Genomic DNA, 19598 nt, shown 5'->3' on the forward strand with positions numbered 1-19598 from the left:
CAATCTCGCTCGCCTCTCTCCTCCCTTTCCCAATCTCTCTCACCAAAATATACAAATACATATGTATAAAATACGATTATCTAACCGCTATACATATACAATTCACCTCTCTCTCACTCTCTGCCCTCTCCCAGTCTCGCTCGCCACTCTCCTCCCTATAACATGTAGCTACGAATTGTAATTACAAAAATATAGTCATCGAGCATAATTAGGCTATTTTTGAGTGGCTATATGCGAAAGTTCCTCAATATTAAATGGGCTTTTAGATTTAATAATATGTACTTTATATATCAAGGGGTAAAAATGTAAGTAGATAATTCTTAATGGGTTAATGATTTATCCAATAAAGAAATAGATTAATCTGCGCACACACCAATAAATCGTTAAGTATAAAATTTTAATTCATTCACCAATCATTAATCTAATAACTCAATACTAATAAGCCAATTTTGTAATTGACTTATCGATTACGGTTCGATTTTAAATAGTCCTAACTGTGAGTCTAAACTTCCGACCAAACAAACTAAGATATCTAAAATTAACTTTAGAAGTCAAAATTCAAATGTGAATGCCTAAAGTTTATAAAACTTCGAATCGTTTTGAAGTTGATTCTAAAGTGATAAGATTTTAATCATAAAAATTACAAACTAAACTAGGTCTAGATTATGAAAATACATATATGTGCACTTTCCAGTTCCTTATCACATTTCACACCTTTGGGACATATGTGTATCTTCTTTTCATATTAATTTTCAAACCATCTTTGCTTCACTCTTTCCATTGCGTCCTCTACCAAAATTATTCCTACTTTGTCGTATATATTCTTCATTTCTCATCATGTCTTTCCTAATGTTGCCTACGCATAGGCAACAATATTTTTATTTTCACAACTTTCAACTTCTAGACATGAGAGTTCTTAAGTAACCAATACTTTACGCCATATAACATAATTCATCTAACCATTACTATGTAGAACTTGCCTCTTTAAAAAAAATAAGAATAGAACATGCCTTTAAGTTAATGTGACATGCACCTGCTTATCACACAAGTCTCTAGGTGCGAACCTCCATTATATTTCATCCACTCTACAGTAATACAATGCGTGACATCATCGCCGGTCTCACCATTTCCTTGAATATATATAAAATAGACTTAGATACTTGAAACTCTCTCTCTTTTAGATGACCTGTATGTCAAGCCTCACTTCCACGCCCAGCATCATGTGCTACGTTACTAAATTTGCACTCCAAGTATATTGGTCCTGCTCAACCTGAATAATTAGACTCCAAAATTTGTCTTCAAACATTTTAACTCTATCACAAGTCTCATCAATCAAAACTATGTCATCCGTAAATAACACATACCATAAGACCTTTATTTGAATTTACTGCATCAATACATTCACCATAAAAGTAAAAAAAAAAAAAGAGCTAAGAGTTAATCCTTGATACATCTTATCATAATTGAAAACATCTAGAAATTCTTTACTTTCCTGTTCGTTTCCTCTCTGTCTATGTTTGCCGTGATGGGGTAGGGGAAGATTTCCTCTATAGTAAAAGGAAAAGGAAAAAGCAGCAAAAATGTTGTTTTCTGAGATAGATAGATTCAAGAATTTAAATGTTTTTTCTCAAGTTCCATAATATTTTTTTCATGCACATGTGTTTTTAGGCTTGAATATCTTCAACGTCAACGAAAAAATATTCTCATAGAAAATATCGTATCGAATCCATCCATATATAATAGTAAGTGTCAATTAGCTTGTTAGTCAATTGACATTTTTATAGGTGTTAGAAAATTACACCCCTTCTTCAAGAGCCATCTTATAGTCAGGATTCATTCGAAATTTTAGGATAATTTTCAAACAGACAAAGATCATTAATAGGAGTTGTGGTTACTGCATATGTCCTCCGCTAAAGAGAAATTAATAATGAGATCTTCGATTCAAATTCTAACAAAGACTAAATATTAGGTGATTTCTTTTCATCTGTTCTAATTTTGATGGATGAAGTTATTTGATATATATTGTTGGTAAGAGTTGGGAGGTGACATTTGTCGAGCTGCGCACAAGCTAAGTCAAACACCACGACTTCAAAAAATTAAATTTAAATTGATCATAAATCTCATACACTAATATTTTCAATACTATATTTTCTAAGACCTTATACGACATGAATCTAAATTAATTACGATTTCAAAAATAGATATCAATCCGAAACACTTTATCAAAAGCAAGAAACCTACAAGTGAATTATAGAAATTTGATTAAGATAGGTCTCTATACGACACCGTTTGGCCGGTCCACGAACCCGACAGGTGACATATAAGTCATGGTTTCACGTCTTGACAATAATAACAATTAAAAAAGGAAACTTCCTAACAATTTTTAAGTAAATAAAATATGACATTACATTGTTCTCTTCTTATCCTTTAGTCATTGTTTTCTTTTTCTTATCTTTAAGTTATATTAGTAATTTATTCATTTTTCACAATTAACACCTGAGGTGATCAATATGCTGATTAGAGCAAGGTGCAAAGGCCTTTTTAAAATTTTGTTCGAAAATAAAATCAATCAAACAAATTAAAATAGAAAAAATACAAACTTATTTCCAAATGCTTGTGTGGGGTCCCTTTCTGCATCAAATTAATTAGTAGTACTTATAACTTAGTAAAGTTGACATGACATGTGGAACAAGCTGTGGTATGTGTTAATAATAAAATTTTATTACGTAAATATCATTTAACTTTTAAAATTTATCATATAAAGTTTATTTTTCCATTTTATATCATTAAAAGTTGTCAAGTTTTAAATCTACAAGAAGTGATTTTTTGTGTCTTTTTTACATAAAGTCATTCAATATTGCTAAAGTCAACTAAAATATAATTTTTACTTTATTTTTTATATTTATACTGAAATATGGCATGACATTTCAAAATGGATTCTAATAATTTTACATTAACATTTATTAATATTTTCTTTTAAAAATGTATAAATAAAATAACTCGAAAAAATATTAAATATTTGGTAGTGTACGGAATTATGTTTACCTCGATCTAGTTAGTGTTTTCAATGCATGCTTTAGCCTAGTTTTGTCACTTGTCTTTTGACCCAATTACGCTTTGATTATTCATGGTGTATCTAAATTTTCTTTACATCATTTGACTATGACTTGTACTATATAATATTTTATAATCTATACTAATTATTAAGCATATGGCGGCTTATTGTTTTACTAAATAATGTTGTCCGTGCTATGCACGGGCCCAATAATATAAATGGTATGTTTTGGGGCTAATAATTGAGTTTTTAAAGCGATTGTTTGCGTGAATAAAAGAATAAGTTTTTTTTATCACAAACTTGTACTTTCTTTGACGTTATTTAAGGCATAATAAGACTACTCACATACAACATTTTTGAAATATTTTATGTTGTCAATTATCATGATTTATAATATTTTTACGATAGATTCACTTCAAGAATCAGTGGAATATTTTGTATTTTTTTCAAAACATATTTTATATTGTCAATTATCATGATTTATAGTATTTTTACTCAATTTATAAATATAAAAATAAAATAAAAAATAAGACAAATAAATTAAAATGGACCCAATGTATGTTATTTTTGTTGTCTCAATTTATGTGACACAAATGAAATTTGGAGAGTCATCCAAATTTGCATATTTTTAAAAAAAAAATGATTTAAGTTATTAATTATTGTGATTTATAATATTTTTATGTAACTTTCAAATAACGTACATTACTGGTCACTTTGTCCTAATTTATGTGATATGGAAAAAATTACAAAATTAACCCTTTTAAAATGTCTTTCGGATATTTTAAGTTGTTAATTATTATTATTTATAATACTTTTTTGGTAATTTTAAAATGATATGTATTATTTTTTCTGTCCCAATATATGTGAGCCTGATAGAATTCTAAGAGTCAACGTATTTTATTATATAGCTTTTAAATATTTTAAATTGGTAATTATTGTAATTTTTAATGCTTTTTAAGTCATTTGTAAATGATAGATGTTGCTTCCTTGATTGAGACTTTTTCATTTGTGACACATATATATAGATATTTGGTGCCCGTGCCAGCACGAGCCCAATAAATATTAATTTTTTTTGTTTTAATTTATGTGATATAAATGGAATTTGAAGATCAGTCGATTTTTTATATGTTTTCTTAAAAATATATTTGAAGTTATTAAATTGTTGTGATTTATAGTATTTTTGCGTTAGTTTTGAATAATATAGGCTACTCGTGTTTCAATTCACGTGAATAATCATAATTATTTTAAGTTGTTAATTTATTGTGAATTCTAGAAATTTTGATGTTATTTTCAAATAGTATATGTTACTTATTCTATTCCAATTAGTCAACCAAATTTCTTATATGATTTAAAAATATTTTTAATTGCTAATTATTCTGATTTATAGCATTTTTTATGTAACTTTTAATAATATATAATTTGTTATAATCCATATGACAATGATAAGATTTCAAGAGCCAACGCAATAAAAATTTAATTTTTTAAAAAGTTGTACCTCTAATATATTTTGTAGCTAAAATATACTCTCTCCGTCCACTTGTATTTGTCATGTTATGCTTTTTGAAAGTCCATTTGACTAATTTTCAATGTTAAATCAGATTGTATTAATTCGATACTTTTTAAAAAAAAATTAATATGCAAAATTTATACAAAAAGTACTATAAATTGTAATTTTTGGCCTATGAATATGATGAAAAAACACATTGTAAAATATTAGTTAAAATTCTTATAGTTTGACTCTAAAAAGGAAATCATAACAATTAAAAGTGCATAGAGAGAGTAATAAATAGGTAATTAAATTTCAAGAAGTTTAAAATAAAAGGTTGAAAAAAAGAATTAGATAGACAACATATATTGAAAATTGAAAACATATAAATAATAAATGGACCCAAATGAGGTCAAACTTTTTGGCTAATAAAGTAGTAGGTAATTAATGGTGTTAAATTGGCCAATAATATAAAATTTAAAGGTACAACCATAAAAGAAGAATGTACAACACTATCAAGCACATATCATCCAACACTTGTTATGTGTTAAGTAATAATTATTCCCTCTTATTATATATAGTAATAGTAATACATACAATAAATAATATTAAGCCTTGATGGTTGAATCAAGATATGTATTCTATGCAATATTTATGAAAATCTTCCATATCATTTTTGTATTTAATCTATTTTATAATTTATTCTTATCCAAAAAAAATATTTTATATGAAATAAATAAAAAAGGGAATTATGTATACGTCTCTCCCTTTAAAATGATGTCCTACATATTCCTTAAGTTAGAGTACAAATAAAAAGCCGTCTGGCATTTGTTACTTCAATTATATTCTAGAAAATTAAATGGACAAAATAAATTACGCTTGAATGAGTAAAAATTTAATTCAATTTTAAATTATCTTGAGTCAAATTCATAATTGCGTGGATATTTATTTTTAAGCTCATTGACAATCAACTATTCAACCCTACCTACCTGACAAGACCAATAGCAACCATGTACTTCACTACACATAGTTTCCCATTTTCAACTTTGTTCTTGTGCCTAAGTCCTAACTAGAACAAAGTTGAAAATGGGAAACTACGTGTAGTGAAGTACATGGTTGCCATTGGTCTTGTCAGGTAGGTAGGGTTGAATAGTTGATTGTCAATGAGCTTAAAAATAAATATCCACGCAATTATGAATTTGACTCAAGATAATTTAAAATTGAATTAAATTTTTACTCATTCAAGCGTAATTCATTTTAAAATAATTGTTAGCTTAGTCTAATGTAATTGTGAAATTCAACTCACTTTTCATCGTCGCTAAATCATAGGTTTCACCCAAATATTTTCGTCATACTTAATAGGATAGAGGCTCGAATCAAGGTTAGGATTCGAGTCTCAAATCCCGAATTGGGATTGAGTCTCGAATCAGGGTTGACTCTTAGGTTGGGGTCAGGTCGTCCTTGGTCTCATGTTCTCGGGTCAAGGTGTCTCGAGTCTCAGGGGTCTTAGGTTAGGATCGGGTCTTGAATCCCCGAATCAAGATCAAGTCTCGATTGAAATTTTACATTTTACATATTATTTTACGTATGATATTACAAAATTAGAAAAAATATAATAACAATATTTTTGTAAGGTTAGAGAAAAGAGAAAAAAAAATAACAATTAAGGATTTCAACCCTCCCAAAAAAGGTATAATATTGATTGAAAATTTAAATAAGTACATTTTTATTTAATAAAAATAAAAGTTTAATTAACTTTTTTTATAATATATATTTAAAATAGTTCTTCTTTATAAAATAATTTTAATATTAAAAATACATTAATAGTTGTCCTTTTCGTAATTTAACTTTCAAAAGCATTTTTTAAAAAAGGATTTGTCAAAAGCAATTTGCTTATTAAAAGAACTTTTCAAATGAATTAGCCAAACACAAATTGTTTTTTTTCTTTTTCGAAAGCACTTTTCTATTTTTTTTTTTAAAAAAGTGCTTCTAAAAAAAACCATTTTTAGGAGCAATATCAAACCGATATAGTCAATATGTATGTTATTGTAACGACCCGTTCCCATCGTTATAGAAAAGCCAATGGAGAAAGAATTGGAGCCAGAAAACTTTTGAGTAGTAACTTTGGATTTCCCAACCTAGTTCAAATTTGGACGAAATCAGAGTTGTTAAGGTGTAGGGAAATTTGGTAACAATCAGGTGACTTATTTATGATTTTGATTACATGAGTGGTTAGATAAGTCGTTAAGGAATCTATACGACCTTACAAAATTGAATTCGGGTGAGTAGAACTCCCGAAATCGATCTTAGCACGGTATTTTTTGAGTATTTTGGTTAAAGGTGTGTTGTGAAATGGGGGTCTTTGAATTCTTAAAATAGCTCACTGGATCCGTGCAAGTCGCTATGGCGGATCCGACGCGACTTAAGGTCGTAAATAAACCCCAAAACATCTTTATTCTGCATTTTTCGACTTTGAGAGCTAAGGAACGACCCCAGACAAGTTCTTGACCGTTTTTCACCATTCTTGAGGCTAAAGGTAAGGTTTTAACTCCCCAAATCCATTTTTTGATCTGTAGAACGTAGTTTCTTGGGTAATTATCATTGGGGGAAGGTTTTGATTTGAAGTTAATGGTGGAAAAAGCCCTAATCTGGGTCTGGGGATCAAGGTTTGACCTAGGGTTGATACTATTGATTATGATTTGGGTAATTAGGCCTCGTTTATTGATCATTGCGTAAATTGTATGTTTTTAGACCACGAACAAGTGAGAATAATTAGAAAAGGGAAGATTCAAGTGCCTTAGGGGATTCAAGTTTGAATTCGAGGTAGGTGATGGTTGTGATTTCATGCTGGTGTGATATATGTTTGTAATTGCTCATTATAATGCATATGTGATTGATGCATTATTGATCACCCTAATCGTGAATGAGAATAATTGAATAATTGTATGCCATGAATCACCTCTTGTTGTATGATTGTGAGAATATATATTGTGATTGTGATTGTGGTTTGTTGAATGGATCGGGTGTTGCGTTCCGACACACTAACTTGGATCGGTTGCCACGTTCCGACATAAACATGGGATCGATTGCCACGTTTCGGCATAAATATGGGATCGATTGCCACGTTTCGGTATAAATATTGGATCGGGTACAACAAACTGGTACACTAACAGTTTGAGTTTGGATTCCATGAGAGGACCATTGAATTGGGTTCCGTGAGAGGACCATTGTATTGTGTTGTGTATCTACTTGTGTTGATTATGTTCATATCTAGGTGATTGAGGTTGAAAGATTGTTGTTGCTCTAAAATGATAACCAATGTGTATTATTGAGAACGTGGAATGCTACATTGATCTTGAAAAGATGACTAATATTGTATATGTTCAGTATATGCCTGTTTATAATGTTGTTGTTACTTGCATGCGTTTCACTTATTGGGATAACAATGTGATCCTACCAGTACACTGTAGTTGTGTACTAATATTGCACTTGCTTGTTCTTTGTTGTGTATAGGGCATCTTCAGACGGCTATTAATAGCCTCAGCTAGGTGACTATTGAGCGTGCCCAAATTCAAGGGTGACCCAGTTCTTTCAGGCTGCTATGGATCTTTCTTGTTTAAGTCCACTCTTTTCGGACTCAAACTATTTATTTAAGGTGTTGTTTAGTTTCGAGGTTGTACCCCTTGTTCTTAGACTTGTCGTTAGTAGAGTTTTGGTACAATGACTTTCAGGTTCTAGGGGTTGAATTTCCGCATTAGTTTGGTTAGTTAATTGTTTAAACCTTTGGAGTTTATGAGAACTCCATTTTTATTGTCATTTAACATGCTTTCGTATTTTTAAATGCCTTAATTTTCATAAAATTTGTTTGTTTGGGTTGTAGTAATGGTTCTCCCACCGGAGGATTTGTGTGGGTGCCAATCACGATAATTTGGGTCGTGATAATTATATTATACTTGCATGTATTTTTTATAATCTCTGCATATATTATTTATAAATTGTCTCTTTAATTAAATATTTTTAACATGTAACATGAAAAGCAGGAGGGTGTATTTTTTTTTAATTTTTGGGGGTGGGAGAGAAGATATATTTTCTTTCCTTGAAAATTCTTGTGTGATAATTGAAGCCTTTGGGAGATAGAAAATCAAAATAAAAAGCTCCATATTTCTCGCAAACCTGGCATAGGCTGCGGGTCATACAAGTCCGCTAGCATTTGAAATTCAATCATACAATACAAAATAAAGATATTTATTTTAATATTATAATATTAAAATATCTTACATACAGTAGCATATTCTGACTGCTTATATAATAATTATAATTTATGATATTAAGTACTAACAAACCGCTCCATCGACCATCCCTATACTTTTCCTTCACGATGATATTTCAATTGCATTACGATATTTTTATTTATTAAAAAAAAAATTGTCACCACTTACCTATCTGCTGTTGTGGCATTTCATCAGCCAGAGGCGGTCAGGCCAGGATGATCATTTTGACCTTACTATAAATTCAATGAACACTTCGTTTTGTTCTCCCTTTCTTTTTTCTTTTGTAAAATATTTTTCAATTTTACATTTGACCTTATTTTAGTTAAATACTACTAAATCAAATTAAATTTTGTTTGTTTGATTTTTCAATTTCCATCTTCCCTTCCCCACGACAAAAGAAAAGACATGACATTTCATCATTTAATAAAATTAAAGAAAGCTACATGAGTTGTAGCGGGATGATTGAGATTATTTCAGTTTAATTAAAAAAATAAACAAATTAGGAGTGCTAATCGGATTAGTTCATTGTACCAAACCAATTAATGGGAATAGTTAATTCACATTACCCAATCATGACACGTGAAATTTATGAAATCCAGTGTCTCAAATTTTAAAAAAATTAAATTAGTATAAAAAAGTGTAAGCTCAATCACTCCGCACTCCACCATAAGCACCGCGTTTCGTGTCTCCTTCGGTCCTACATTTGACGGACGGCGTTTACCACTCATTTCTCTCTTTTTTCCTTCCCCTTTCCCTTTTTCCTCTATCCAATCTTCCCGGCAAAAACCCTATAATACCCAATTTCTGCAATTTTCTCCGATTTCCGCCGCTGCTATAATACTAATACATGGATCGAGCTGAATCCGGCAATGCATCGATTGCCAGGATTCTTTGCTCACAAGAAGCGCGTCGATTCTAAGCATAAACGCGCCGAATCCTCTGTCAAGCCGCAGCCGAAGCTACAGCGGCTGAACGCTAGGAAGAATATCGACTACGAACCTTCTATGCTTGAGTTCAGCGGGGAGAAGAGCTTTCGAATCGAAGGAAAAAATGGTGAGTTTATTGAATTTTTTGAAAAGTTGGGATTTTCTGGTCCTGATGATTTCGCTATCCCTACGGATGAATGGGATGCTATGATTGTGCGCTCCTCTTTGGATAATCATGTGATTGATGTTAATAGTAACGGCAGTTGTTGTGGAGGGGGAGGTAGTCAGTGTTCGGGTTCTGGAAGGGTGATTGATGTAGGTAGTAAGTTAATTAAGGAGGATATTTGTCGATATTCGGATAGTTCTAAAGCTAGTCATGTAATTCAGCAGCAAGTTCAGTCAGTCGAGTTAAATTATGACAGAGGTGGAGTTGTTTGTGCTGCTAGAGTGATTAGTGATGTGTCTAGAGCGGATACTAGATTAGATGATGGTGTTACAGTGAACGGAGTTGTTTCGAATGGAAATGAACCTGTAAGTTTACTTGGAGGTGGTGGTGGAGGAGGGATTAGGGGTTTAAGGCCACCTCTTCTCTCTCCTCCACCGGTCATGTCACTGCCAATTGTTGATGATGCATGCTCTACTTGGGATATTTTTAGGGCCTTTGGCCCTGAAGATCATAGGGAATCAGGAATCGCGGGTCATGGGATTTGTAGATCTGAGGTTGTCAATGGAGATGAAGAATATATGAAGGATGAGGAGGATGAGGAGAACAGTAATAGGAGGATATTAGGAGGGAGTAGCTTACTATCTCAGTCCAGTTCTTTCACCAATACTTCAAATGATGACGATTCTTCCAGCTGCACGACAGAGCGTATGTCAATCATCTCACCGAATGGGAGATTCACACGCTTCATTACAGGATGGGACAAGGGAGAACTCCTAGGACGTGGATCATTTGGATCCGTCTATGAAGGAATTTCACAGTAAGCCCAATGCTATGACTCATCTTCATTTTTTTTTTTGCTTTCCAATTTTTAGCATGATTTTCTAGAAACAAACACCCCTTCATTATGGGGTTCTTTATATAGTGGATCAAATTCTTCGTTTACAGCTACTTTTCTTGGTTGTGCTTTTGATGCAAAATCTCATTACCTCGAAATTAATAGACCAGGAAACAGATTTCTCATTGCCTCGGTTTATATTGAAGGCAAGCACATCTGTCTGTTCGAAAGTGGAACTACTAAATAGAGCTTCAAGGAATGAAGGCTTATGAAGTATTTGATGTATCAAGATAATACAAGATGTTATTTGTGATTCTTAATCTTAAGGAAGTAATATATTTCTGAGGATTTGGTAATGGAAGCTGTTATCTAATTATCATTAATCAATTTAAGGTATAAGAAACTTTATATTTCAAAAAGATATTCCATTGTTAAGAAAATAGCTACTTGACATTCAGTGCTGAATATGTATTGTATGAATATACAGTGTAATTTAAGGTTGGCTACAGTTACCCTTCGGGGTGGCCCAGTGGTTTAGGCTTGGGGCTTCCTTGTTGGAGGTCTCAAGTTCGAAACCCCTTGCCAGCGAAAGCAAGGGGTTTGCCTTCTGGGTCTAGCTAGTCGCACCGGGCTTGCCTAGTGTGGGTTACCTCTCCTATGTGGTTTGCGAGCTATTGCATAGGAGCGGGAGTTTTACCCTATGATCACCCAAAGGGTAGCGGCTGCGGGTTTCCCTTGTCATAAAAAAAAGAAGAAGAAGATTGGCTACAGTTAGGAGAGCACACTGTTAGATAAAGGGAAGTATATTTGTGAATTTTTACTATCTTGATGAGATTCAAGAGACATAATAATTTGGTTAATCTGACCATAGCAGAGAACTTAATGGTTAATAGGAAAAATTGTCTTTTTCTCTTCTACAATAATGATTTATTGATGAGTCCAACCTGTTGGATTTTCTTGATAGATTAGTGTAAGCTTTTATTGATGGGAAGGTAGCCCTACCAAAGTGCTACAGAAGCATTACAGATTGTGCAAAGCACTGAGCTTGTCTGAATGATAATGTTTACATCATTTACAAAAGTCAGGCTGAGTGAAGAGGATATTGGTTTGATCGCCTAGAACACAAAGGAAACAAAAGATTGATATGTACTTCATAAAATTATAGTTTTTCTGGCTTAAATCTCAGCAAAGACAAAAACACTAGGTGGTTTCTTCCCGTCTGTCCCAGTGGACAAAGGTATTACCTGGTACCCCTTGCCGGTGGAAGGTGACATGTATCCGGTGGAACTAGTCAAGGTGCACGTAAGCTGGCCCGGACACCACAATTATCAATTTTTTTAATAAAAATTATAGTTTTCTGGCATACTCAGTTTGAACCTTCTCTCTTATTTCCACCAATTTAAAGGTCTTTCTAATGTGTATATATTTTAGAATTTTATGGCTTGTTTAACGTTTCCTGCTTTCACAGTTTCTATTGGGAAGTAACCTTCTGTGTTCACATTGCTGCAGTGATGGTTTCTTTTTTGCCGTGAAGGAAGTGTCATTACTTGATCAAGGTGATGGGGGAAGACAGAGTCTATACCAACTTGAGCAGGTTTGTACAATATTTTTGATGGTGCTGGAGTTTATCCAAAACTACTTATTTTTGCTGGAATTTGGAGACACACCTCCAGTAAAAAGTTAATAGAAGTGGAACAAAGAAGAGGTATTTGGACTAGAAATGGACCATCCTTTTATAAGATCTATGAAATAAGTTTGAATGATGAAGGAAGCTACTATTATGAGCATATGAAATTGTCATTATATTTCTAGATTCTCATGCTTTCTCCTTTGTGCTTCTTGGTGGCCTATGTTCTACCTTAGTGGCATATTCACTGATTTGCGTTTGTTTCTTTTTAATTTGGCCTTTTAGGAGATTGAACTTCTAAGACAGTTCGAACACGAGAACATAGTCCAATATTATGGAACTGACAAGGTAATGCCTTCTCAATTTTGTGCTTCTGCATGCTTCCTTAAATGGCTCCCCTCTGAAGAACTGTTCTAATTATTTCCCTGTGAATGATTACTTTTTTATATAAAAGCCTTTAGTCTGAAGAGTGCACATTTTATCGGTACATGTTGATCCTATATGCAGAAATGCTTACCTTGCTAAATTTCTTTGATCTGTATGTCTCATCCTCCACTTTTGGCAGTTTAAATGTGAAATACTGTCTTAGGTTTCAGTTTGTTGTTTATTTTCTGTCTTGCGTCTTTCCTTTCAAAATTCACTTCGGTTGTCACGTTTTTCAGTACCATGACTAAATTGGATAAGCTGTCTTAACACTTCGATCTCCTTTGCATTGTCTAGCAATCTTCTCTCTTTAGTTGATCTTTTTCTTCACTCCTGGTTAAATTTTTTGCAGAATGATTCGAAATTGTACATCTTTCTTGAGCTGGTTACACAAGGATCTCTGTTGAAACTTTACCAGAAATATCACCTTCGAGATTCGCAAGTATCTGCCTACACAAGACAGATTTTACATGGTTTGAAGTATTTGCATGACCGAAATGTGGTTCACAGGTGACAAATCAGAGCAACAAATGTTTGCTCTCTATACTGCCCCTTCTTTTTATCTGTATTAGATCTCTTTTACCAATTTTAATTATTTTTTCCAATGTCTTATGTCTATTATTGTGATACACTGGATACTGAACGAACTTAGGAGTTAAGCCTACTGTCTCTTTTGAAGAAGGGTATAAGTTGTTTGCGGATGGTTGCAAGTTAATGACATTTAAGTGAATCTTTTGAATTCAGTATGCCTATTTATTTAATTGACCGTGGTCGATCACTTTTCTCATCTGCTTTCAAAGACTCTAGAATATCTTTATGAACTGTTTTTTTTTAATTGTGGTACTGTATATCTTTATGAACTGTTTTCTCATCTGGTTTGTTGTCAAAGTTTAGGAAGATGAGAAATTGTAAGGTTAAATGATCTAGAAACTTGAGCATACTCATGCTAGCATGTGATTAATTTGTACTTGTAAAGAAAAGGCTCCTGAATTGTGATTTGTGAAGGATTGTTGAGAAGGTGGCCCTTTAAATAATTTTTACCAGTCAATTATCTATATGAAAAATTATTTATTAATAGAAGGATTTACTTGAAAATTGTTTTCCTTTAGTTTTTATGTTTTTTTGTATCTTGTTTGCAGTTGAAAGTGGTGGGTCCCAAATCTTTGAAAATGCCTGCAGAATAACATAGGATATTGATATTCTTTATTTTATTTTCTTGTAGAGATATTAAATGCGCTAATATATTGGTGCATGCTAATGGATCAGTCAAGCTTGCTGATTTTGGCCTTGCAAAGGTTGTCATTTCATTGCACTCTTGTCCTTTATTTTTTCTTTCTCATTTCGATGCTTTTATTGTCTTCCAAACTTCCAGGAGTTTTAATCTTTTTTGTATGTCACAATTTCTGATAAGCGGATTCATTCGACATGCATGCAGGCTACTAAGTTGAATGATGTCAAGTCTTTCAAGGGTACTGCACTCTGGATGGCTCCTGAGGTAAGCTTTGATTTGTCTTTTGATGATTAAAAGGAAATCGGCAAATCTAAATATATATGTAATATTGCAAATCTTTATAGGGGCCTGCTTTGGTGTGATAAAGAACATCAGTGTTGGTGCATTTTGCAACGTAATATAACAGAAATCAAATTTTAAGTGTGTTAAATTTAGCTTCCGAGTGCATTAATGAGTTTGGGGTTCTTTCATTCCTGTTTCTTAGCAATCATCAATTAGCATCAAGAAATGGATATAATACTCTTTTGGGAGAACATGTACTTGCCGCACGCAACAGGAGTCTCGTGTTCTCATGCTTGCTTCTTAGCAATTACCATTCAGCTTTTAGAAACAGGATTTAGTAATCTTTGAAAGAACCCGCATTTGGCACGCACACTAAGAGTCTTGTGGTCTTAGCTTATAGTGTTAATATTTTCACATGGTGAACTGTTTAAATATGAATGAGTTGTTACTCTAGTTATAATTATCCTTTTGAGTGAACTAGTGCTTGTAGGCAGATATTGAAAATAGCTACTCGACAGGGTTTCTCAGTCACCCAATGTGTAATGATTTGTGTGTCAAGCTGCTAGCCAGAGAAACTTGTTTGGTTTGTTTCTTGCAGTTTCAAATGCTCAAAACCAAGTTATTGATAGCAGCTTCTAGCGTATGCCTCATGGGTGATGGGCCACACTTATGATTTCATATCTAGTGTGAGGAAAATTGTCTCCTCCTTTGTTAAAGATTGAGCCTATATGTCAAGCTCAATCTGAAAATAGGTGATGCAGATTTTTAGTGGTGTGTGGATGTGTGATAGAGGTGGTTCACATTGCATATGTAGATCTTAGGTTTGCATGACTGTTAATTTTCTGTCAGCTTGCTTATTTTACCTTCTTATCAATGTATTGGCCTATATCTAAATATTAGATGTGACATTTCATTGGTCTTCTCCTCCTGAATCCCAAAATTTAAACCCAAATAGTTTTGTAGTAGCTCGAGTTCTCTATTCTTTACAACTTCTACAAGCAAATCTAAATAACTTGTCTATTTATTCTGAGTTTGAGGTTGCAGAATGAATTCTTCAGTGTTCTTTTTGGGTTCATGTGTATCCAAATAGGAAGTCATAGGAGTATTTCTAGACGAAGCAATGCACTTATATCACTAATTAGTAATACCTATGGTAGAAAATTTAATATCTATAGATAGTTTTGCAAGTTTGTATGAGTGAACCACTGCAAAATTTTGTTTACCATGTAGTTTTATTGTGGGTTGTTAACACATCCACATATTTATTTCATTTTTTAAATTTGAATCCCATCTTCTATGTAGGTTGTGAACAGGAAGAACCCAGGTTATGGACTTGCAGCTGATATATGGAGCCTTGGCTGCACTGTCCTAGAGATGCTTACTCGCCAGTTTCCTTACTCCCACTTAGATAATGTACGTTACCACAAACTTCATATTCTTTTTCCTTCCTTGAATATTGATTGGTCAGACATGCTCATCAATGGCTTTGAACTCATAACCTCCTAATCCTCCTGAAATAGCTTATTGTGGTACTTGTTATTGGTAAAATCTAGACAACTGTTATTGCTGAAATGGTATTCATTTTGCCACATGAGGCTGAGGGTCTAATACACTATCCCTTAATCTGGTGAGCTAATTCATGCTAAATATTACTAATTGCTTATTATTTTTGAAATTTGATACCTGGTTATTCACTTTGATTGGACGATGTGCACAAGGCCTATTCCAGAAACGATGATTGGAATGCTCTGTTGTTGAAACATATAGAGTATAATTCAATACTTAATTAAGCTGTCTAAACCAAATTGTATTTGTACCTAAATGAAATGGCTATTGAATTGTGGAATTATCCATGCCTTTGACCTATTATTTACTTTGGTCTTCTCTTTTTCCAGTTATTGTAAGGAGGATAATTTTTTGGAGGTGTGCACCATTAGCTGTAGATGTTTGGGATCTATATTCACACATGAAATGTGTTTGTTTATGTTACTGTGCTATGTTAAGTGATCTTTAGCTAGTTATATTTGATTAATGGAAGACCACTGTTTAAGGTGTGTGTGGATTTTCGGACGAGGAATAAGAGTCTGTAAGTTGGAAGTTACCTCATAATACAAGAGCAATAACTGTTCTCCTGTCAAATGCTATATTAGTTTATGAGGTTTCCTTTCGTTATATTTCTTATTATGGTCAACTTAGAAAATGTTATTCTTGTGCAACTGTCTTTAACTTGTTTATATAAAAATGAAAAAAGAGGAAGTTGGGTGGGGGGATAAGATTTCTTTGATTCACCTTCTTTGTGGAGATTCTGATGTGTGCAAATTCACTATTTTTTGAAGAGTGACCATGTATATTTTGTAGAACAGCCAATGCAGGTACTGTTTCAGATTGGGAAGGGGGAACCTCCAGCTGTGCCTAATACCCTTTCGGAAGATGCATGCAATTTCATTAATCACTGTCTGCAAGTGGATCCAAGTGCCCGTCCAACTGCTACTCAGCTCTTGGAGCATCCGTTTGTGAAACAAACACTTCCCTTTTCCTCGGGCTCAGCTTCACCTCTCAATCTAGGCAGGAGGCTTTGAAATCTTGTTGTAAGTTCCAATGGTTACTTTGTCATCTATTTTTACTTGTGATAGTCACTTGATCAACTGTAGTGTTAGAATTTCAAAATGCTACCATGTGCACCTTGATTCCTGCCATTGTTTCAGTTGAGTTATCAAAAAATTCTGCCATCTAATTATTGATATCTGTTTTAGTTATAAATTCACACAATCATTTAAAGAGAATTTACTTATGTTTTGTGTCACTTGAACAATTACAACAACAACTATGCCTCAATCCCAAATAAGTTGGGATCTTGGTCAAATCTGTCACTATCTTTAGGATAGCCTTTCCTTCATCACTCCTAGTGCCATAAACATATCCCCCTTGTTCTATTGGTTAAAACCATCACTATTTTTACCCACATGACCATTTATTTCTCTCCCAATGAAGATGTGTTGGTCACTTGAATCATTAGTGTATCAAAAAGTGAATGGCAATGTAAAAGAAGCAAAATGTTCCATTAATATCCATCTGTGTCCGAATATGTAGTTTCTTCGTTGTTTGCAAGGATAAAATCAACTAGTCTTCAGATTTTAGATATTATTAGAACCTATAGAATTGAGAAGTATTCAAGCAAAACTGAACTACTAATTCAAAGTGGCTATTTAAATGCTTAAATTTGTTTGAGAGAATCACAGTATACTCTATATAAGGTTGAAACATTTGACTTTTTAGGGAGAAGGTTTTTTTATTTTTTATTTTTTATAGAAGTAATTTTGTATTCACATAAGAAAACTCATCAGCTAAAGATTGATGAGGTGGGATTTACTGCCCGCAGGGGCTAATTTCAAATGCCAAAAACTGGGCAAAAACTTTACAATTTTTTGGGAGAAGCTAAAAGGTACCTCATTAATAATACATTTACTTGTAATAAAAGGTACATCATTAATGAATATGCTGCTTTGATGAAGAAAAGAAAAGTCTAAAATTATTGATATTATCAGAATCCCCGGTGATTTAGCACCCCTTGTTATGAGGGCCTGATCCTGGTGGGTGCATTAATTGATAGACCATTGGGCGAATCCAGATGGTAGGGCTTTGCTTGGTAGATTCTGGTTCTCCCTGTGCAAGCATTGAGTTGGGCCATGTGACCTGTGTGCAATAGGGGACCGGTTTCCTGGACTTCAGGGAGGAGGGTAATGTGTCAATCAGGTTTTTCAGTCCTCTTTGAAATTTTAGTCCCTTTATTGGAAAGACCTTTGATATTTAGTCTTTCATTGCGCCCCTCCTTCATTCTGAGTACATGCCTTTCCTAGCCCATTCTGCAAAGACGTTTTGTGGTTTAGCTTGTTGCTTTCTCAAGTACGTTGACTCACTTGAAAGGGCACTTCCACCGACAAACATGATAATAGTCCAACGGTATGGTCTTGTGTAGGGTGCAAACTTTGGAAACCAGGGTCTAACTCCAACAAAAGTGACTTAGTAGTTTCTCTCCAAGTGTCCCGAGTCTTGGTGGGGCTGAATTACCTGGCACAATGTATCATGTATTTAGTGGAATACTGGAGGGACATGTAAGCTGGCCCGAGCAAGACCAATATTAAAAAAAAATGAAAAAGAAAAACTGACGAACATGATAACAATGCTCTGTTCTGAAAGTATATAGGACTCCTTTCCCTCTTGCTTACCAGGGCCACGATCTTGTCGTAGTCATTTATCACCGTTCTCTTTCTACTATGTGCCTTTGGATGGACTTTGATGTTTTATTACAATCTACTGGTCTCACTAGACTTTATTAGTTAATCTAAGATATATTTATGTAATTTTTCCTGCAGCTCTGTTCTTCCTTATTGGATCCTCAAAATTTTGAAGGGGGGTTTAAATGGATGCGTGTCCTAGAATCTGTATTCGAACACTGAGTTCAGACATTTGATGTTTTTGAAACCACATAGAGAGCTGTTCGCAATCGTGGTCAATGCCTTTGCTGCAGTGTAATTTTGAGCCCCCAACCCCCTCGGTTCTTTCCTCTTCCCGACGCCTCTCTCCCACTCCACCATGGAAGGAAAGAAGAGGTCGGGGTATTGTGTTGTATATGTAGTTTAATTCATAGTTGAGTGCTTGAGCCGGTATGGGATGTAAAGATAGAGAACCCATTTGAAATGTATATATCACTAGAAGAGGCCCATTTGTTGCTTCCTACCCCTCTTGTTTATTTTCTTTTTTACTTATTTGGTCCTTTGTGTTGTAAAATCTAATGTGTACTGCATTTCAATTTTCTCGGAACAAGCTGTGGGCTAGCAGTAAAAGAAGCTGCTAGTGTCTTATAATTATGTGGAAGATGGTACGAATCTGTGAGGGAAGTGCGTACTTTGTCTAACTCAATCTCAAAAGCTAGTTGATAGAAGTGAACACATAACTATTGTGGAACAACAACAATCTTGCATGTCTAGAGTTGGATATCTAGAGCGTGACCATAAAACACGGGGGACCAAGATTTGGCAAGTTAGATGTGAGGTTACGCTTGGTTTTGATATGAATAAGATTTATGAAGGAGCATGAACAATAATATGGAGAATAAACCAAGAATGGAGAAGAGTCTGGTCATGATACCATGTGAACAAGATCAGGGGGCGTTTAACTCTGAAAAACACGTTTGACTATAAAATTTTTGAAAATTCAGAATTTTGGATTTTTCAGGTTTTTTTATAAACATCAAAAAATTGTTTTCACTCCAAAGTTGCAACAATTTTAAAAAAGG

At 33.6% G+C, this 19598-nt stretch overlaps 1 protein-coding gene across 1 annotated transcript; it reads left to right on the top strand.

Annotated features, from left to right (window-relative positions):
- Positions 1 to 9620: 9620 nt before the first annotated feature.
- LOC125817637 (mitogen-activated protein kinase kinase kinase 1-like) lies at positions 9621 to 19036 on the top strand. Its single transcript, XM_049497198.1, has 9 exons — positions 9621 to 10721; positions 12249 to 12333; positions 12652 to 12714; positions 13142 to 13299; positions 14012 to 14084; positions 14225 to 14284; positions 15605 to 15715; positions 16666 to 16890; positions 18676 to 19036. The coding sequence occupies exons 1-8, from the start codon at positions 9682 to 9684 to the stop codon at positions 16879 to 16881; spliced, it is 1806 nt and encodes a 601-aa protein (XP_049353155.1). The 5' UTR covers positions 9621 to 9681; the 3' UTR covers positions 16882 to 16890; positions 18676 to 19036.
- The last annotated feature ends 562 nt before the right edge of the window (positions 19037 to 19598 follow it).

The sequence above is a fragment of the Solanum verrucosum genome, unplaced genomic scaffold, assembly GCF_900185275.1.
Source record: "Solanum verrucosum unplaced genomic scaffold, falcon-dt-bn FXZP01000280.1, whole genome shotgun sequence".
Lineage (NCBI taxonomy): Eukaryota > Viridiplantae > Streptophyta > Magnoliopsida > Solanales > Solanaceae > Solanum > Solanum verrucosum.